Here is an 18,130-nt window from a genome sequence, read left to right as displayed (position 1 = left end):
TCCCCGCTCTCTACCTAGTCATTGTAAAAACAAAACCTGGGGTTACTCGGTAATAAAAGTGGAGCTTTTGCCTCTTCTCTGCTCCTGCTCAGGCCAGTGTTCTATTACCAGGTTAAAAGATTTTAGATGAATATAGATTTTCAGATGAGATTATGATTTAACTGGAGGAAACACACTGACATACATTGGGCTTTATTGGTCTTAGCAAATGCCAGCAGCAAGGAAGAATGGTGTTAATGTTCCTTAAAGTAAGATCATAACCAGGTCACATGTACAATAAACCAACTTCTTAAAGCAACTACAAGTAAATGCAGGACATTCTGACAAATGAATCAGAATACAACAAAAATATGCATTTAAGCGTCTACAAGCATAGTTTTTTTTACTTTTACAGCAAAAGCTTGAGATGCAATGCATTATCCATTAAATGAAAATGAGTAACATTCCAACATAATTAACTTGATAAACTAGTATCGTGTCCATTTAGTTTGAAATAACTTTCAAATGAGTTTCAGTTGTTGGACCTAGTTTTTCATGTGACAGCCTAACAAAATACTATCTTGGTTCAAAATAAGAGAACTACCAGTTATTGTTTGTACTTTTCTAACCAAAGGTCAGTGATTAAGGCAGCATAAGAGTTACACAGAAAGAATATAGCTTTGGCTCTTTCAGTGAGACACCTGAATAATTGTTGGGTATACTGGGTATATTTGAGCTGATATCAGGTCCTAGGTTTAGTATAAGCAGGGCAGAGGTGGGATCTGGATTAACTTGCTTGGTTCTTAGATCATGTTGAGTACAAAAGGTGCAAAATCCTTAAGCAGTGTGCAGTTACAAATATGTAACATGGAAGCTGGAAGATCTTTCCAAAGTCAACAACACAATGTTGACACAGGTACCACACAGCCAATCACTAGCAGTCATTAACTGTAAGTAACATGAAGTCATTCAATGAAATTTAGAACAAAGCAAAGTTGATGGGGCAGGGAACCCCTTCATATTAATGGTAGCTAGGCAGATGGATGTCACAGGCTATAATATTTGACCAAACTTTATTTTTGGCTCATATCCAAAAACACTCTCTTCATTAACCCTTGTTTCACATGTACAGCTTATGTAACATCTTGGTCCTTTTTATTGTCCATTTTGCTTCAGTCTCTCCAGCCGCTGGAGCAAAGCATTCCCAAAGGCTTCTCTGTAACCCGGACTCAGCTTGTCCAGAAGTGAGTATACAGTCTCATGGTACTGGGTGCTCAGTTCCTCATTCACTTGATCAAACGCATGGCCCACCACCTGTTTGGGTGGAAATGAGTGATGGTTTGCAGTCTCAAAAGTACATATCATGAATAAAAACCAAGAAATCACTTTTTTACGCTTTAAATATATCTTACCCTCAGTCCTGCCTCTGTGAGCTCCAGACAATACCGGTTCCCCTCTCTTGTTTCCACGTTAATGTAGGCCACATCTGATGCACTGTTGAGACTTTGGGACACATGCATTTCAGCGACGGCGAAATGTACGTCATTGACCACTGCTTCTGCCTCCAGTCTCATGTCCTTGACGTCACCAAGCTCTACAGAGTCCTCATCAAATGAAGAGACAATGGATTCGTCAGGCTGGCAGTCTATCTCCATCCTCTAAACACGGAAGAACAACATTACTGACTGACTCAGCTGAACCCCAGATGTAGATTTTACTGTATGCTATTAGGACTAGGACTGTGTCACAACAAGCTGCTCTTTACTGTTATGGTAACAAACTCCATTTTACAGTTCACCCAACCAGCACTCTTGTTATGTATTACCTGTACTGAGAAGACAGTGTTAAATTACAGCTGAACATAAGAACAGTGAGCAGCATTGTAATATTACACTGGTTGTGAGGAAACTGCTGTCCTTACATGACAGTGACTCACAACATGTGACTAAAACAGAAGTGAGACATGCATCTGAGTGTGTGGATTCTTGTTTTAAAATGCAAAGTAGATTTTTTTTTTTTTTTTAAATCTAACATCCTTTATGGGGAGTTGTTTCTGCAATGTATCCTCGATGCTGAACCCACTTTATTATTTTATTAACTTATTGAGCTAAATATTCTTGTTTCAAGAAAGGTAACATTATACAGGTATGCTGACGTGACAATGCATTATACAAGGGACAATGATAATTGGTAGTTACCAACCAATTCAACACAGATATTTTGATTAAAAACTTTCCGAGACATTTCCTTCTTCCAAATTGGTTTAGTCTCTCCCTACTTGATTCAGCAGTAATCAACTAAAGCACCAAATCTTTAAAAAGGCCCATGTGTTCCCAGAGATGAAGACTAATGTTGTCGTCTTTTCTTCCCAATGTGGGGTTGGCTATTTTTTTCTCTGTCACCATAAAATTCCTTAAAGCAATGGAGGCTGAGCATATGGTTGTGGCAAGGATCTTTTGCCATATAATCTGAATCATTGCTGCTTCAGTAACTGTAGATCGCTCTGAATAAAACAAACTGCAAAACAGCTACTCAAAGTAACACCTGTTCCATTTCTACACAGCCGCTATCTGTGCTCTTTATTATTCGTGCATCTGTTAAAGAAGTTTTCTTATACTCCATTTATGTCAAGGCTCACTGCACTGCAAAATCCCGTATGAGTCCTTTTCCTGTATGTGACCTGTAGCCTGTTGCTTCACATCTGGTTTCACCATTAGTCATCAGTTGGCATGTTTTTCTGGCTGAACCCCCTCGTGGATACTTGTTATTGCTGATGTTCTCTAGACCAGGGGTCACCAACCCTGGTCCTCAAGGCACACTGCCCTGCTTGTTTTCCAATTAGACCCACCCTACCCACTGTTGATTACCTGGATCAGGTGTGTTCAGCCAATCAGTGGCTTGAAATATCAGGAGAAGTACATTTCACTGTACATTGTACTATGTATAACTGTGCATGTGACCAATAAAGCTTATCTTATCTCTTAACTTAGAAAACAAGTAGGACAGTGGGCCATGAGGACCAGGGTCGCTGACCCCTGGATAACCACCAAATCAACAGATTCAAAGATAGCTGAAGACTTACTGGCACATGCTTTTATTTAGTAGTGGTGGACATATTTATCTCCTTCACTTAAGTAAAAGTAGCAGTACCACATTGCAAAAAAAATTTAAAACACATGCGCTTACACTGAAACTGTTACAAAAAAGTACTGTTATAATACTGTTATAATTGTTGTAAGTATCAAAAGTATAATGACTCATGCAAATATTAGACTGTGTGTACATAATATAATCATGTGTTATATTACTGGGTTATTACTACTGTTGTACTAATGTGTAGAGGGTATTTTATCATTGTACATTGTAAATGAGTCATTACAGGTGTTAAATAAAGATACAAGATACAAAATACTACTGTCCATCATCGCCTTTATTGTAGCTAAGAGTTCGGTACATGTATCTACAACTCAAGTAATAACCTTAACGCCAACTACATGTTAATTTACACATTTAAAGTTTCATGCAAAATATTATAAATCGACGAATTCATATAACTAACTAGCTAAGTGCTGTAGTTTAACCAGTGTTAGTTTAGACGCTGATATTTGACACTAGCTAGTTAATGTTAAGTCACTCCTCTGATTATAACGTTAGCAAAACCACGCATTTCCCTCACTCCTTATATTTTCTAACAAATGCACACAACATACATTTGAAGGAGTTAATCCCACGTTCAGTCTGATTAAGGTACAGACACGATCATTTTTCTCACCTCCTCTCACTGGTTTGTGTTCTTCGGCTGGTGGAAGCTTCCAGTCCAAAGTCCCAGCGTCACACAGACTGAAGTGCTGAAGCTCTGATTTATGGCCAGCCAGAGGAAAAGTCACATTAAAGCCCGTCGCACCTTACCTCTAGTTTTTCTGAATTATGTATAAATATCTACCTAAATAAAATTTGAACCCAATACGTGTCCCGTGCGCGACACAGTTCCGCCATATTATGACATCAGCTAGTCCCACCCTGTGGAGGCTCAGTTGGTGCGGAGTCATGAAAGTGTTTGTAAACAACTCATTCAGAAGGTCAGTAAAAAGCTGCACCAACACATTTAACTCACGCATGTTACCACAGCCAACTGCTATATACACGTATAGTCTTCTTTGATGGTGCACATGTGTCATGTAAGGGTAGGTAACTTTGTGAATGGTGGATTTTATGTTAGCTAGCTAGCTAACTGGCTAGAAAGTAACGTTACAGCTACAACCTCCCGGCCGTTAGCCAGCTATGCTAATAGGCTAACAGCTAACAGTGGCTAAGACTGTCTAACAGTGGCTAACAGCTAACACTGGCTACCCGGCTAGTTAGCTTAATGACATGCCCTTTGTCTAGCTAGCAGCTCGGTTTCTTAGCTACGATGACAGCTGTGTGCAGTAAACACAGCCAACTGTAGCTACTGACTAGTGCTAACTAGTAAGTTATTTCGCAGGTGCGATTGGCTAGTTTATACAGGCTCTAGTTACAATGAGGGCAAATGAATAGTTAGGCAAACCAGTATACACTTTATATTGCCCAACATAATAACGCTACTCCTGATTAATGTAGCGAAATCTGTCTCAGACTTATGCATTGATGCTAGCTGTTGTTTTGGCTGCGTTGTAAACATTTCTGCTGCTGTGTCAAGTGTCAAATTACGAAGGGGGGCTCCATATGTGTCTCTTTTATGCAGGCGCAGCAAACTGGAGTCGGACCAATTCCCACACGCATCCCTGAGTGTCAACACATCCTCCAAAGTGTCCCTGATCTTGGGATATACAGGATGTTTGAGCTCGCGATTTCTCAATGTTTTTAAGTCAACAGGATGACACAGCTGTAACAGCAGAGACTAATTCATAACTGTGTGAGTAGCTGTAGCAGTCCAGCTGCACATCCTCAAGATCCCTTTCATCTCCTGTGTCTCTTGTACACAACTGAGTTTAAAATGCCTTGGCCATTTTCGGAGTCGATCAAGAAGCGGGCCTGCAGGTACCTCCTGCATCGATACCTTGGCAACTTTCTGCAGGAGAAACTGAGCTTGGACCAGCTCAGTTTAGACCTCTATCAGGGCACTGGCTCACTTGCACAAGTGCCATTGGATAAATGGGTATGTTTAATGCTACCGTTGTGGCACAAAATACAACAAATTAATTTATTTAGTTTAAACACAAAATATGCATGATTGTTTTTGTTTTTCAGTCACTCAATGAGCTCCTAGAGACAGCAGATGCCCCTTTTGAAGTAACTGCAGGGTTCATCCAGACAATTTCTCTAACTGTCCCATGGGCGGCCCTGCTGCAGGAGAATTGTGCCCTAGAGGTTAAGGGTTTGGAGATGGTACTCAGACCAAGACCAAGAATGGGTAAGATCATTACACCCACCATCTGTGTCAAAGATTTTAGATCAATGAGAATAGGCTGTGTCACATATGAACACTTTGGCATTTAATTTTACTGAAAAGCAAATGACTGTGTGACTTTTGACTGTTTTTCCAGCATCTGGCATTGAGCCCATGTATTGGTCCAGTTTTATGACAAGTAGCATGCAGCTTGCTAAAGAATGTCTGAGCCAAAAACTCACTGACGATATAGGAGAGAGCTTCCAGCCTTTTGAGGGTTTGGAGAAGTTTGCAGAAACAATAGAGACAGGTACTATGATCATAATGTCGGGCAACATTTAAGAGGTTTACTTGACATGTATTACATGAACTGAGTTCCTTTAATTTTCCCTCTTGCAGTTTTGAGAAGAGTCAAGGTGACATTTTTGGACACTGTTCTTAGAGTCGAACACATTCCAGAAAATTCTAAAACTGGAATCGCCCTTGAGATACGAATCAGCAAGTAAGTTTGGACAGTAAGGGGATCAACAGTTAACTTTCCATAATATTAGTTTTAAATCGCACATAATTGAATGCAGATAATAGTTACTGTATTAAGATGTATTAAGATTATTATGATGTGTCCTTTGCATTGTCTTCCTACTACTACCTACTGTAGGTCCTTGTCAAAGTAACTGTGGTTGCTTTCAGGATTGTTTACTGCGATGAAACAGGTGAGGAGAGTTCAAGTGTAAATGTGCATCAGCCAACCACATTTGCACATAAAAACCTGCAGATGGAAGGAATCACCATATATTGGGATGAGTTTTCGGATGTGTCCCAAGCTGGATGTAAATCTTCACCCACTGCAACGGTCGGTGGAGCAATTGTTTGAAATGTTGCATGAAAGACTTGTATGTACAGTGCTTTTTAAATTAGTATCTCTTATTTTGCAGGAAACAGAGCCAAAGCTCTCACCTAGTTGGAACCCCAAAATAATATGTGAGCCTCATCCCCAGTTCACAGAGCCTGTGTCCTCTACAACACCATTTGAACCTGTGCAGGTTGGGAGCATTGGTGGTAAAATTGAGTTGTCCCTCACTCTCAAAAACAACTTAGCTATGCCTGGAGCAAAGGTAAATTAGCTGTTTATTAACTACAAAATATAGTATGAAAGATGTACATGGCATACAACTAGGGTGATGTCACTAATCAGGCTGATCGACATAATTTGCTTTTCAGCTGGATGTTGTTGGACACATTGATACATTGATTGTTCTGCTGTCTCCACGGCAAGTTCATCTACTTTTGGACTTGTTTGGAGCTTTGTCTGGTGCAGGTGAGCCCTCATCTCTTAATAAATGATAGAGAACAGCTAGATCAAACAAGCTAAAAGTGTCACCAACTTAGTTATTTAGGAACAGAGTTAATAGAGGATTTCTCACTTTTTGTGCAAAGGTGCTCAGGAATGGGCTAAGGATAGAAAGAGTCGACCGATACAACAAGAGGATGAGTATCGACTCCATATGGAACTGAATCGCTGTCTGAAGAAGGATACTGCTGTGCCAGGAACAGATCCCGACCTCTTTGAGAGCCAGACCACCAGAACTGTGTCTAGTCGAGGTTGGAATAAAACACCATTCTCTAGTGCCATTATTTCTTTCAGACTTTTCAGAGATGCATGTATCTAATGAAAACTGTCCTTTCTTTGTGCTTTTCTTTATGTATTTTAAACCCAAACTGTGGTTGGTGTAGATGATGTGTTCTTCTCCATGGCTGATATGGATATGTCTCACAGCTTGTCATCCCTCCCTCCTCTGGGTGAACCGCCCACTGTTGACTTGGACTTGTCCCTTAATAGCAATTACTCTGCCTCCCCAGTAGAATCTCCTTCTGGAAATGCAACAGTAAGTATATTAGTGAATGGAGTCTGGTTTCTCAATTAGATACTGAAATTCTTTCTTAATTGCAGTACAATGTCATTTAATGTTCATATCTGTTGTATGTTTTGTGGTAAAAATATTCCAGAAAAATTGCTGTTCTCACAGTCTTTGTGTTGGTAGGCTCTGTGGGACGATTACATGGATGTACCAAGACAAAGAGAGAAGAAGACTAGTGAAATTCCTGTCCAGTCACGGGAGTCACAATTCCCCCAAAAATTACTGAGGCAGACTTGTAAGTGTCACATTATCTGAGTATATTTGTACATACAATTCATACAATACATACTGTTCTCTCTCTGACCATTTTAGAGAGGAAAACAATTTTTCATATTTTCAGTCATGTATTAAATATACAATAGTTGCTAAAATAGTGATTAATTCCTCCTCTGTGGTTGAAGGTATGTTAATCAGTGAATTTAGCTGGTAAAGTGTTTAATGCAGTACACATGGATATTGCTGGACTACATGTTTGGGGTGTATATTTCAGCCTATCCATCCAAAATCCATGGTGATGAGTCAAGGCCGGAGCTAGTGTTAAGGCTGACATGTAGCAGCCTGGCTGTCTCAGTCCTTCACATCGACCCGCTGCCACCACCAGATGCTGCTCCAAGTCCCCTTGGCCCCATGGCTGCACACTTCTTCAACACGGTGGGCCCAGGCCACCTGGCCCCAGCGGCCTTCCTTCAGTCTCGGACTGTGTTTAACCAGGCTTGCCCCTATGACCACCTTAGGTGCATTTTTATTTTCCATAAATTCTGTTGTGCAGTGTTGTAGTTGTGGTGTTGATTACCACAGAAGAGGTTTATGATTTGAGTGTGTACAAATCTGTCTGATCTGGGCCTACATCTTCAGGTTTGTGGGTCAGGGCCTGATGATAAACTATGAGCACTGTCAGGGATCCAGCCTGCGGACCTTCAGCACTGACATCTCACTTAATGAGATGGAGTTTCTGGAGTGTCTGTTCCCTTCTGAGAGTGTCAGTGGAGGCTTCCAAAGAGGCATTCAGTACACTGAGGTTAGTTTCAAGCCAAAGCTAAGCACATTTTGCACTGCACTGAGATTTGGGTGTTTACGCATATACGCTCGTTACACCTGAAACATGCAGCTGGCATGATACTATATGTGTTTCTCATTAGTTTCTCTGTCACACCTCAGCTCTTGACATTTGACACCACAGCCAGTGCTGATGCACCGCATGCCACCTGCCTTCACCTGCTTTACAAACTGGCTGAGCGCAAAGGCCCTCAGGTAACAGCATTTGCTAGTCCAGTATGGAACTACAACAGTTAACACTTCACAGTCAGATACTGTTGAGACGTCACTGTCAGCCCTTTGTTTTTCTGAGCAGGGCAGCCAAGTTCGTCTTAGCTCCATTCCCAGGAAAGCTGAGATCCATGTAGAGTTAGGCCCTGTGCACTCTGAGGTAGACATCAGCATCGTAGACCGTCTCAACTCAGTGTTACAACCTCAGAAGCTGGCCACCACGGAAATGATGGCCTCTCACATGTACACATCTTATAATAAACATGTTAACCTGGTAAGCATGTCAGAAGAAGAAAAAAAAATGTTTAGAAATATGAATGAATAATATAATGTCACAGTGATTGCAAAGCCAGAAATCATTGTTATGAGCACTGTAATAATCACTGTAAAATTTGAACTGGCTTAAAAAACTATAGGCTCTACAGTGTAATCTATGTCTTTGTCTGTCTGAACTCATTCACAGCACAAGGCTTTTACAGAGGTTTTCCTTGATGACAGCCACACTCCAACTAGCTGTCATGTATCACTCACAGTTAATGCCCCAGTCCTGGGCCTTGCTATTCGCTTTCCTATTCCTGACTTGCGCTCAGATCAGGAAAGGGGGCCTTGGTTTAAGAAGTCCCTGCAGAAGGAAGTGCTTTACCTGGAGCTGGAAGATCTGGAAGTGAAAACAGAGTTCATGGGTGGCGGATCTCCTGATCAAACCAAGATGGAGCTCACTTTTAGGGAGCTTATAGGTGTGTAGTCCTAGAAAAAAAAAACCTGTCAAAACTGATCTCTCAAGACTGTAGTCATTAATTGCCTCATTTTTTCTCCACTTGAACAGGGAAGTTTCATGAGGACCCAGATCAACCAGCTGCCCAGTTTGTCCGAGTGTCCCACACAATGGATGGAGACATGACCACATCCGAGAGTGCAAAGTTTGACTGGCCAAGGCAAGTTTTTCTAACCAGCTTCTAACCAGCTTCAAACCAGCCCATCCACTCAAGCTTATCTCTCAGTGATGTTAAATTTCTCTGAACAGGGTCGTGCTGAAGATGAACCCTACTGCAGTCCACTCAATCCTTGAGCGGGTAACAGCTGAGGATGGTGAGGGAGCTGAGGACCATTCTCTTGAAGAGGAAGAGGAGGAAGGGGCAGCTCATTCACTGAAGGATGTTTGTGACTTTGGGAAACCAGAGCCCTCGCCCTTTTCTTCACGTAGGGTTATGTATGAGAATGAAGAGGTGGGTTACAGTTAAAAACCACATCTATCAAAAATGTAAAAACTACTCTTTGTATAATTAGATTTTTTAATGTTGAAATTTTTCCTTTACACCACAGAGTAAATGCAATAGAGCTTTAAACAACTGCTATTCAGGTGTCTTAATACTACATGTGATCAATGCTCAGATATGTTTAATGTTAGAAAATTAATTATTTATTGAGAAATGTTCAATGTTTCTGTATGAAATGTTGTAGAATTTTATGTAAACATTCATTTTAAAATTTGATTAATTGAAGAATAAGTAATGCAGTTTCACAAGTGAACTTGGTGGCTACATTTGCATTCAGGAGTGTGGGAAGCCTCTGGTTGATGTATTAAAATGTAGGACAGGTGCATCATTATGCAAACAGCAGCATGAGCACTGCTTTGCATAACTAGCCTGTTGACAGAGCAAGTGGTAATGGCCTCATATTTAATGTTTTATTTATTTTTTTATTCCAGATGGTTATTCCTGGTGATGTTGCTGAGATGACAGAGTTTCAGGAAAAAAACACGAGCAACTCACGTTTCATCCTTGAGCTATGTTTCCCCAATGTGCAGTTAGCACTCCCAAGCAAGGCATTCTATGAAAAACTTCACAACAGGTAGGCAATTTGTAATATAATGAATGGCAGCGTGGCAATAAAATACCATAGAACAGAAAATAGGTAAACAGGTAAATATTAGGGTTAAGGTTTGTCATGAAAAGAAAGTTTGTGTCGTAGTCTATGCTATTGAAGTGCAAGAAAGTCAACAGGTAACAGGTAGCACTTTTTTTTGGTACTATGGAGTGACCATGTTTTTGTTTTAATACAGAACGCTTTTTTATACACACAAGCACCCCCACAGAATTTAGGCTGTGTTGTTGTCAGATACAGTCTAACAAGATCCTTACCTCCCAACTGTTCTGTATCTAAAATGCATGGTTTTGATATGTTAGGATAAACAATGACCTGCTTCTTTGGGAACCCACTGCTCCATCACCAGTGGAGACAGTGGAGAGCATGCCATATGGAGTGGGACTCTCTGTCGCTAGTCAGTTGATCAACACTTACCCTAAGGACAGCTTCAGCCAGTTCCACTCTGCTGGTCCAGAAGGTAAGGCAGTAAATAACATTATCTATGGTTTTACACTGGGTCAACATTTCTTTTGTGAAGTCATGTTTCAGCAACCAGCAGCTTTTGTAGAGGCATGCATTGTGTCATGTTTACAGAGGAGACCAGTGGCTCGGAGGAAGAGAACATCCACTATTACTCTTCTGCTTCTGACCTGGGCCTCAGATCTCGCAAGAAGAAAAAGCCCAAAGCCCAAAGCAAGACTTCCCAGAGCCTGTTTTCTGTCATCCTCACTGTCAATCATGGCCTGGTGGCTCTTCAAACAAACGCCAAGGTAAATTTTGCTTAATGCTTAATTTCACTTAAGATCATGACATTTTTATTCAAATATTCCCAGCAGCTTGTTTTATGCAAACTGGAGTTCGTTTTTCTACCTTTTTCAGAAAGAGGATAAAACTGTACTGAAAAACAAGCATGGCGAGTTTTGGCTGGAAGTGAAAAACTCTGTGCTCTTTAGTGTGACACAGTATGAAGGCTACAAAGACCAGCACTACATCTGTTTCCACACAAGCAGTATTTGCATGTATCACCAAGGTAATCCAACTGCACTAACTCACTGTGATTGTGATTCAATATTGTGTGGTTGCACATACATCACATTGAGCATGTTGTAGAATGGGTATATGTGACTTAAAATATATATGGACTACAACTACACACCTAACCTGTGTCCACAACACTGTTATGCCATTCATGTACTTGTGCCTTCTCATTAATATCCCAGGAGTTGTGGATGGAGGCACCTCTGTCTCAGACATCAAGTTGCCCTGTAGTACACGTCCTCATTGGCTAGAGCCAACTATTTACCTATCAGAGACATCTCCAGAGAGATCATCAACACCCTCAGAGGGTATTGGCTTGGAGGCCCGCAGCATGGTGTCTGTCGCTGTCAAAATCTCATCACCGAATTCAGAATGCACTGTCAAGGTAGAGTGGTTAATAAGCTGTGAACAGTTTCACCAAACAGTCGGGTAGATTTTAATCCATTTTAGAAGCTTGAAGATATAGAACAGTCCATTAGTAAAAACGATCCATTAGTGAAAACTGACCTTTTCTTAGCCATCATTGTCCTGTAGATGGGGCTATTGCCCATTTGAATAATTTGGTTCTACTTTGCAACCTGTTGATGGTAAATGCCAATGCTGTAGAGTGCAAATGTTTACTTTATTTTAGCAACTATTGTATAAAAAAATATATCAGTTAGCTTGATTTTGCTTAGTATGCTTGTGTTGGACTCATTGTGTTAATTTGTGGCATTTTATGCAGGAATTTCTAGTTGCTATTGGGGTGAGGGGTGCCACACTCCAGCACAGAGTGGTCCCTGCAGGCCTGGGTTGGTACGACCAGGTAGGACAAGTTGCTTATAAACCTTTATCTGAACATGAGTGAATTTGAAGAAAGTAAAATGCAATAAAATCATAAAATTTATAACTTTTGTCTATTTTGACCAACAGATTGTCGACTTTCTGAATGTTTCCGATGAGCCTGTGTTGGGTTACGCCCCTCCTACGTCTGTCACCACATTACACTTACACCTATGGAGCTGCTCTCTAGACTACAGGTTAAAAAAATTGCTTAAACCTCAAATTAATTTGAAAGTTATTGGTTTCCATTTATGTATTCTAATGTGGCATGTGTTTTCTTTTCACAGACCTCTTTACATGCCCATCAGATCATTGCTGATTGTAGAGACTTTCAGCATCTCCAGCAGTGTCTCCTTAGACCACTCTTCTTCAACACTCAGGTATTTAATAGTAGGGTTTTTTGTTGCTGATATAAAACTGAGTGATGCAGTTTCAACCCAGCTACAGAAAAATCAGCCTTTGTTAATTAAAAAATGTTGTTTGCAGGATCATTTTGGATGAAGCTGCTCTGTTTCTCTCAGACAAAAATAATGCTGTGTCTGTTAATCTAGCGCGGGGTAAGTTGATTGCATTAATGATTTTAAATAATTGCTTGAAATGTTTCAAATGTAGCTTTGACCAGTGTTTGCTTTTGGTCTTTGTCATAGACTATGTCCAAGTGGTAGACATGGGGACACTAGAGCTCAGAATAACAGCTGTCAAACCTGGAGTGGATGGAAAATTGGTAAATTACTAAAAATGGTACTGAAAATGTATTTTCTCTCGAGAACAAGGTTTACACCTTTCTAATTGTTTTTTTCATTATCTCTTGGGTGATAGTCTGAGCCCAGGTTTGAGCTGCGCTGTTCTAGTGATGTCATTCACATCAGAACATGTTCGGACTCCTGTGCTGCCCTTATGAACCTTATTCAGTATGTAGCCAGCTATGGAGATTTACTGCCCCCTGCAGAGTCGGAGGCCAAGCATAGCAGCACTACACAAAGACCCAAGGTCAGCATTGATACCATTCATAAGGCGTTGTTTTGTAGTTATCTGAATTTCACTTTGAGGGTGAATAAAGTTTATCTAATGTTACAATTTGAAAAACCTAACACTACTCTATGCTTATGCTGGGGTGTATTTTGGACAGGCGGAGTTTCCTAGCCGACCCACATCTCAGACTCCACTGCTTGCTGAGACTGAGCAGCAGATGTTGCAGGATCTGATGAGCGACGCTATGGAGGAGAGTGATGGGCAGCTTGCATCAGGGCCACAGCAAAATGGTGAGACTTTGGTTTAGAAAAACCTAAGTGTTTAACAAGATATTATACTATTTTTACATTTGCATTTATACTACATTTATACATCTACAGGTACACATGAGGAGCGGAATCATGACCATGACCCACCTTGCTCGGACCTGTTTCTGTTCCCAGATGAAAGTGGGAACTCAAACCAAGATTTGAGCCCTACATATCCCATGCTTCACTCTCCTCTTATTACCCCTGTCCCTACCCTGGCCCAGGAGACAGATGACTTTTGTATCCTGGAAACACCTGGTTCCAAAGGAGAGGTCAGGTTATGTTCATTCACTCATTTATGATAAAATTAAATTAGCACCCTGTTAAAACTAAGCTATTGATTGACTGTTTTTTCATAAACCATGTTTCTTCACATCCTGTGTTTCAGGATCGTGATCAGGAGCCAGTGGTAAAGCAGCTTACCTCAGACCCAGTGGAAATTAAAGATGATCACTTCAGTCAGCCGCTGGATGGGAGTGAATCCAGCCGGGGAGGCGTGAACTTTCCTGTCCCAGAGGTGCGCTACCTCATCAAGGAGATCTCTGTAATCTGGCATCTTTATGGGGGGAAAGACTTTGGGAGTGCGACTTTCACAGCTTCTCCTGCTAGAAGCCGGGGGTAAGACATGAACTATTTAACTGTGCACACAATGTTGGAATATGCATAGCAGACTGTTGAATTTTAATTATATTTTCTGCTTTAAGGACTACACCTCATAGTTCACCATCCCAAACTCCGGTCAGACAGGCCAAAGCCTCAGGAAGGGCAGCAGGTGGAAAAGGAAGGAACCCTGACGTCCTGATGGAGATCCAACTCAGCAAGGTGAAGTGGCTCTTCAGTTTATTATGATCCAATCATATTGAGAATGTGGGTTAATTCCTTAAACTACCTTTTCTTTCACATCAGGTGAGATTTCAACATGAGGTGTACCCACAGATCCAGGTGACTTCTGGCTCAGCAGTGGATCAGCCAGTGTCCCGGCAGGTATTTGTGGTTCAGGACTTAGAAATTCGTGACAGACTGGCTACATCACAGATGAACAAGTTCCTCTACTTGTACTCCAGCAAAGAAATGCCTCGAAAAGCCCATTCTAACATGGTAAGAAAATCACTTCACTCACATCAATCAAGTAAAGTCTCAGCCTAGTGTGATTTCTCGTGTGCTTCTGCTCTCAGTTGACAGTTAAAGCACTGCACATGTGTCCGGAGTCAGGCCAGGCTCCTCAAGAGTGCTGTTTACACGTTTCTTTGATGCCACTTCGACTCAACATTGATCAGGTAAAAGACCCAGATGCAAATGATCTTTACCGTGTACCACAGATACGGCGATCTTAGCATCCTTAGTTTCAACAAGTGACGGGCCTGTTTCCTGTTTTTTTTTTTTTGTTTTTTTGAAGGATGCACTGTTCTTCTTGAAGGACTTCTTTACTAGTCTTGCTACTGAAGTCGAGTTCTTCTCGCCACCTGCTCAAGAAGGTAAAACTGATCACTCACACATTCTTTGTTGTATATGCATTACTTTCAACTCATGGCTCCTAGTAATGTTTTGTTCTGCAGCTGTCTGTGTTGCCACAAAAAAAGCAGCTGCTCCAGAGATCTCCTGCAGCTTTTCCAAACACGCTGGCAGCAGTCAGGACCTCGCTCCGATCATCTCAGTGCCTGCTCAGAGACGTTTGAGCCACAATGGTATCTTCACATCTGGCAGGGAGGAAGTGACAGACAGTGAAACCTCTGCTCCTTCTTTCACAGACCAGCCAATTTTCTTTAGGTCAGTATAAAATAACTCAACCCTTGGAAGAAATAGTTGAATGTAGTTGAAATCCTTTTCTCTGTTTGGTAACAGGGAGTTCCGATTTACCTCTGAGGTTCCTATTCGCTTAGATTACCATGGGAAGCATGTGTCAATGGAACAGGTACATGGGCTAATTGCACTTTGCATTCTTCCCACATTTATTTATTTCTGTCTTATTAATAAGTGTGACTGCTTTGTTGCAGGGAACATTTGCAGGGATCATAATTGGGTTGACACAGCTGAATTGTTCAGAGCTAAAACTGAGGCGCCTGTGCTATCGACAAGGGTATTTTTATCCCAGTTCAATAAAATAACATGTTATTCTTTTTTTTTTTTTTCTTTCCCACACCATAATACATGATGTTTTGCAATACATAACTAATAGTTTCTCAACTACATTGTTTGTCTGAAAACAGGCTACTAGGTGTGGATAAGCTGTTTTCCTATGCAATAAATGAGTGGTTAAATGACATAAAGAAGAACCAGCTTCCTGGTCTACTGGGTGGTGTGGGACCCATTCACTCTTTGGTACAGTTGGGTGAGTACAACATAATGTTAACCTGTGACTGGGGTGCTTTTCTAGTTCACAGTGCCCATCTGTTGGTATGATGGGTAAATAAGCACAAAAGTAATACCACTTATATAGTGAGATTGAGCTATATTGTCTTTAAAGCTGGGAGATATAATTTCTGATGTTGTTAATGAACTGCTCCAATGGTCATTTACAGTATCCACATCTACTGTTTCTGGTGTTTCTCTCAAGTGGTGTATTTCCCTGTTCTTAAGATGAATGTTGTGTTTAGTTCAGGGATTCAGGGACTTGGTCTGGCTCCCTATTGAGCAGTACAGAAAGGATGGCCGGATAGTCCGTGGCTTTCAGCGTGGCACAGCCTCTTTTGGCACTTCTACTGCGATGGCTGCTCTGGAGCTCACCAACAGGATGGTGCGGACTATCCAGGTAAGCTTGTCTTCTGTAAGTTTGTTTATTAGTATGGCCTCCATGAAACATTTAGCAAAGAATTTTGTTGTCTGTGATTTTAGGCAGCAGCTGAGACAGCCTATGACATGGTGTCTCTGGATCCTGATGAAAGGGACACAAAGAGGATAAAAAGGTTCTCTCACTATGGACTGGCTCATCAGCCTGTTGACCTGAGAGAAGGTGTAGCCAAAGCCTATACTGTGGTAAAAGAGGTACATGAAGCTGAAGCTTAAATGAGTATTTCCATTGCTGACATTAACAGAAATTTTTTTAATGAGATTTCTTCTGTGTTTTCATCTACAGGGGATCACAGATACTGCACTGACCATTTATGACACAGCCACCAGGGAGCACGAGCAGCGTGGGATGACAGGAGCAGTGGGTGGAGTTCTCCGCCAGCTGCCACCAGCAGTAGTCAAGCCACTCATTATGGCCACAGAAGCCACCTCTAATGTCTTGGATGGGATGAGGAATCAGATTCATCCAGATGCGCGTCAGGAAGAGTCCCAGAAATGGAGGCAGGGCGAGGAGTAGTTTCTGTTGCCATCTGCTAACTGAAACCATGACAGCACAGAAGCAGAAATTGATAAATGTTTTGGAACCTTTCTTAGAGTAAGAGGAACATCTCAGAAGTGCACTACTGGCCTGGTGTAAATTAAATACTGTTCATCTTCTAGCAGTTTCAGCTACTGTGATTCAGCTCGTCAGCTTTCCAGTTCCCTCACAGTGCCTTCATCGTAATCAGCTTTGGCCAGCTGCGTGTTTCGTCAAAGGGATCTATGAAGAATGACAAATTTATGAACCACATGATGTCTCTTTGTGAGTTAGGTTCTGTTGTAGTATAGATAATGGCATTTTAAATGTGAAATCACGGCAATGGAAAAAATAGGCTGTTGTCTCATGAATTACAGATACTTGCTTCAAACGGTTCTGTTTACATGTGTGATTACATCCTCTTCTCTCTGGTGTCACCAAACTAATAGATGTAATCACCCTTTATTTATAAAATGTACTGTACATGGGCCTTGTTATTTACTGTAAATAACCATAATGTGTAATGTTTCATGCAAATATAAAGAATATAAAGAGACACGTTTAAAAAGAATGACTAAGATTAGTCTAAAGTTCTGTAATCAGCACTTTCAAGTGATTTGAAGGGTTCCCAGCCCACATTAATCACAAATGGGAACTGGGAAGATTCAGTTTTGTCATAAAGTTTCATTTTATTTTAAGCTGTGACCATTGTTGTATAGTTTCACAAAAGCTGCTGCTCTGAAAAGGTTGCTTTTTGCATCTAAAAATACTGTCAAATGTACTCATTCAGCAGCTCACATTTTCAGACAATGCAAGATTGTAGAAAAAACATTCAAGATCCTCAGTCTTAATATTCTGCTAAAGTTGTTTTAAATAGTGTATGTAACACTAATGGTATTTGGTGTGATATGTTATTTGCTCATTTTCTTGTTTATGTGGGGAAAATAGTATTTCTTGTACATAGGTGTACAGTTGATTCTTGAATTTGTAATAAAAGCATGAAAGGGAAATAAAACTTAAGTTCACCACAGTGGAGTGTAATCTAAATGTAATAGATTTCAGTTTGTAACATACTGTATAGGCAAACAGTAAATGTACAGTTGCACCCACAGCCTTGAGCTCATCTGATGATGGGATATTTTGGCGGAAAAGGTTTTTATGGATGGCTTGTGTTTTGATAAAACAACAAAAAACACTTTGACAGAAGGTTAAGTCTTCATTTTATTCTGAACAACAGGTAGCGTCGCCGTGGATACTTTTATTTTGAAATATGAGCCCATTAAATCGG

General features: G+C 40.8%; 2 protein-coding genes across 4 annotated transcripts; one reads left to right on the top strand and one right to left on the bottom strand.

Annotated features, from left to right (window-relative positions):
- Nucleotides 1-176: 176 nt before the first annotated feature.
- gskip (gsk3b interacting protein) lies at nucleotides 177-3,973 on the bottom strand. Its single transcript, XM_026299462.2, has 3 exons — nucleotides 3,752-3,973; nucleotides 1,392-1,637; nucleotides 177-1,293 (listed from the first exon to the last, which is right to left on the bottom strand). The coding sequence occupies exons 2-3, from the start codon at nucleotides 1,632-1,634 to the stop codon at nucleotides 1,135-1,137; spliced, it is 402 nt and encodes a 133-aa protein (XP_026155247.1). The 5' UTR covers nucleotides 1,635-1,637; nucleotides 3,752-3,973; the 3' UTR covers nucleotides 177-1,134.
- Nucleotides 3,974-3,989: 16 nt separating this feature from the next.
- atg2b (autophagy related 2B) lies at nucleotides 3,990-17,977 on the top strand. Of its 3 annotated transcripts, none has more exons than XM_026299437.2 (43): nucleotides 3,990-4,058; nucleotides 4,703-5,116; nucleotides 5,209-5,371; nucleotides 5,505-5,657; nucleotides 5,747-5,849; nucleotides 6,038-6,200; nucleotides 6,283-6,462; nucleotides 6,569-6,665; nucleotides 6,785-6,949; nucleotides 7,082-7,233; nucleotides 7,390-7,501; nucleotides 7,757-8,000; nucleotides 8,122-8,284; nucleotides 8,425-8,517; nucleotides 8,618-8,806; nucleotides 8,996-9,269; nucleotides 9,359-9,467; nucleotides 9,557-9,758; nucleotides 10,241-10,383; nucleotides 10,719-10,876; nucleotides 10,993-11,168; nucleotides 11,278-11,428; nucleotides 11,619-11,821; nucleotides 12,161-12,241; nucleotides 12,349-12,455; nucleotides 12,546-12,638; nucleotides 12,745-12,815; nucleotides 12,906-12,982; nucleotides 13,078-13,248; nucleotides 13,388-13,520; nucleotides 13,611-13,810; nucleotides 13,927-14,156; nucleotides 14,243-14,360; nucleotides 14,445-14,636; nucleotides 14,714-14,815; nucleotides 14,935-15,013; nucleotides 15,095-15,305; nucleotides 15,381-15,450; nucleotides 15,533-15,615; nucleotides 15,746-15,867; nucleotides 16,133-16,287; nucleotides 16,371-16,520; nucleotides 16,612-17,977. In XM_026299437.2, exons 2-43 carry the CDS (start codon nucleotides 4,955-4,957, stop codon nucleotides 16,840-16,842), a joined length of 6,231 nt encoding a protein of 2,076 aa, XP_026155222.1. In that variant the 5' UTR covers nucleotides 3,990-4,058; nucleotides 4,703-4,954; the 3' UTR covers nucleotides 16,843-17,977. The 3 variants fall into 3 exon arrangements, with proteins under 3 accessions (XP_026155222.1, XP_026155225.1, XP_026155233.1); XM_026299440.1 differs by lacking the exon at nucleotides 3,990-4,058 and adding an exon at nucleotides 4,085-4,157; XM_026299448.1 differs by lacking the exons at nucleotides 3,990-4,058; nucleotides 4,703-5,116; nucleotides 5,209-5,371; nucleotides 5,505-5,657 and having other exon boundaries at nucleotides 5,752-5,849; nucleotides 6,006-6,200; nucleotides 16,612-17,976.
- The last annotated feature ends 153 nt before the right edge of the window (nucleotides 17,978-18,130 follow it).

This window comes from Mastacembelus armatus, chromosome 22, assembly GCF_900324485.2.
Source record: "Mastacembelus armatus chromosome 22, fMasArm1.2, whole genome shotgun sequence".
NCBI lineage: Eukaryota > Metazoa > Chordata > Actinopteri > Synbranchiformes > Mastacembelidae > Mastacembelus > Mastacembelus armatus.
This window is presented reverse-complemented; position numbering and strand designations above follow the sequence as displayed.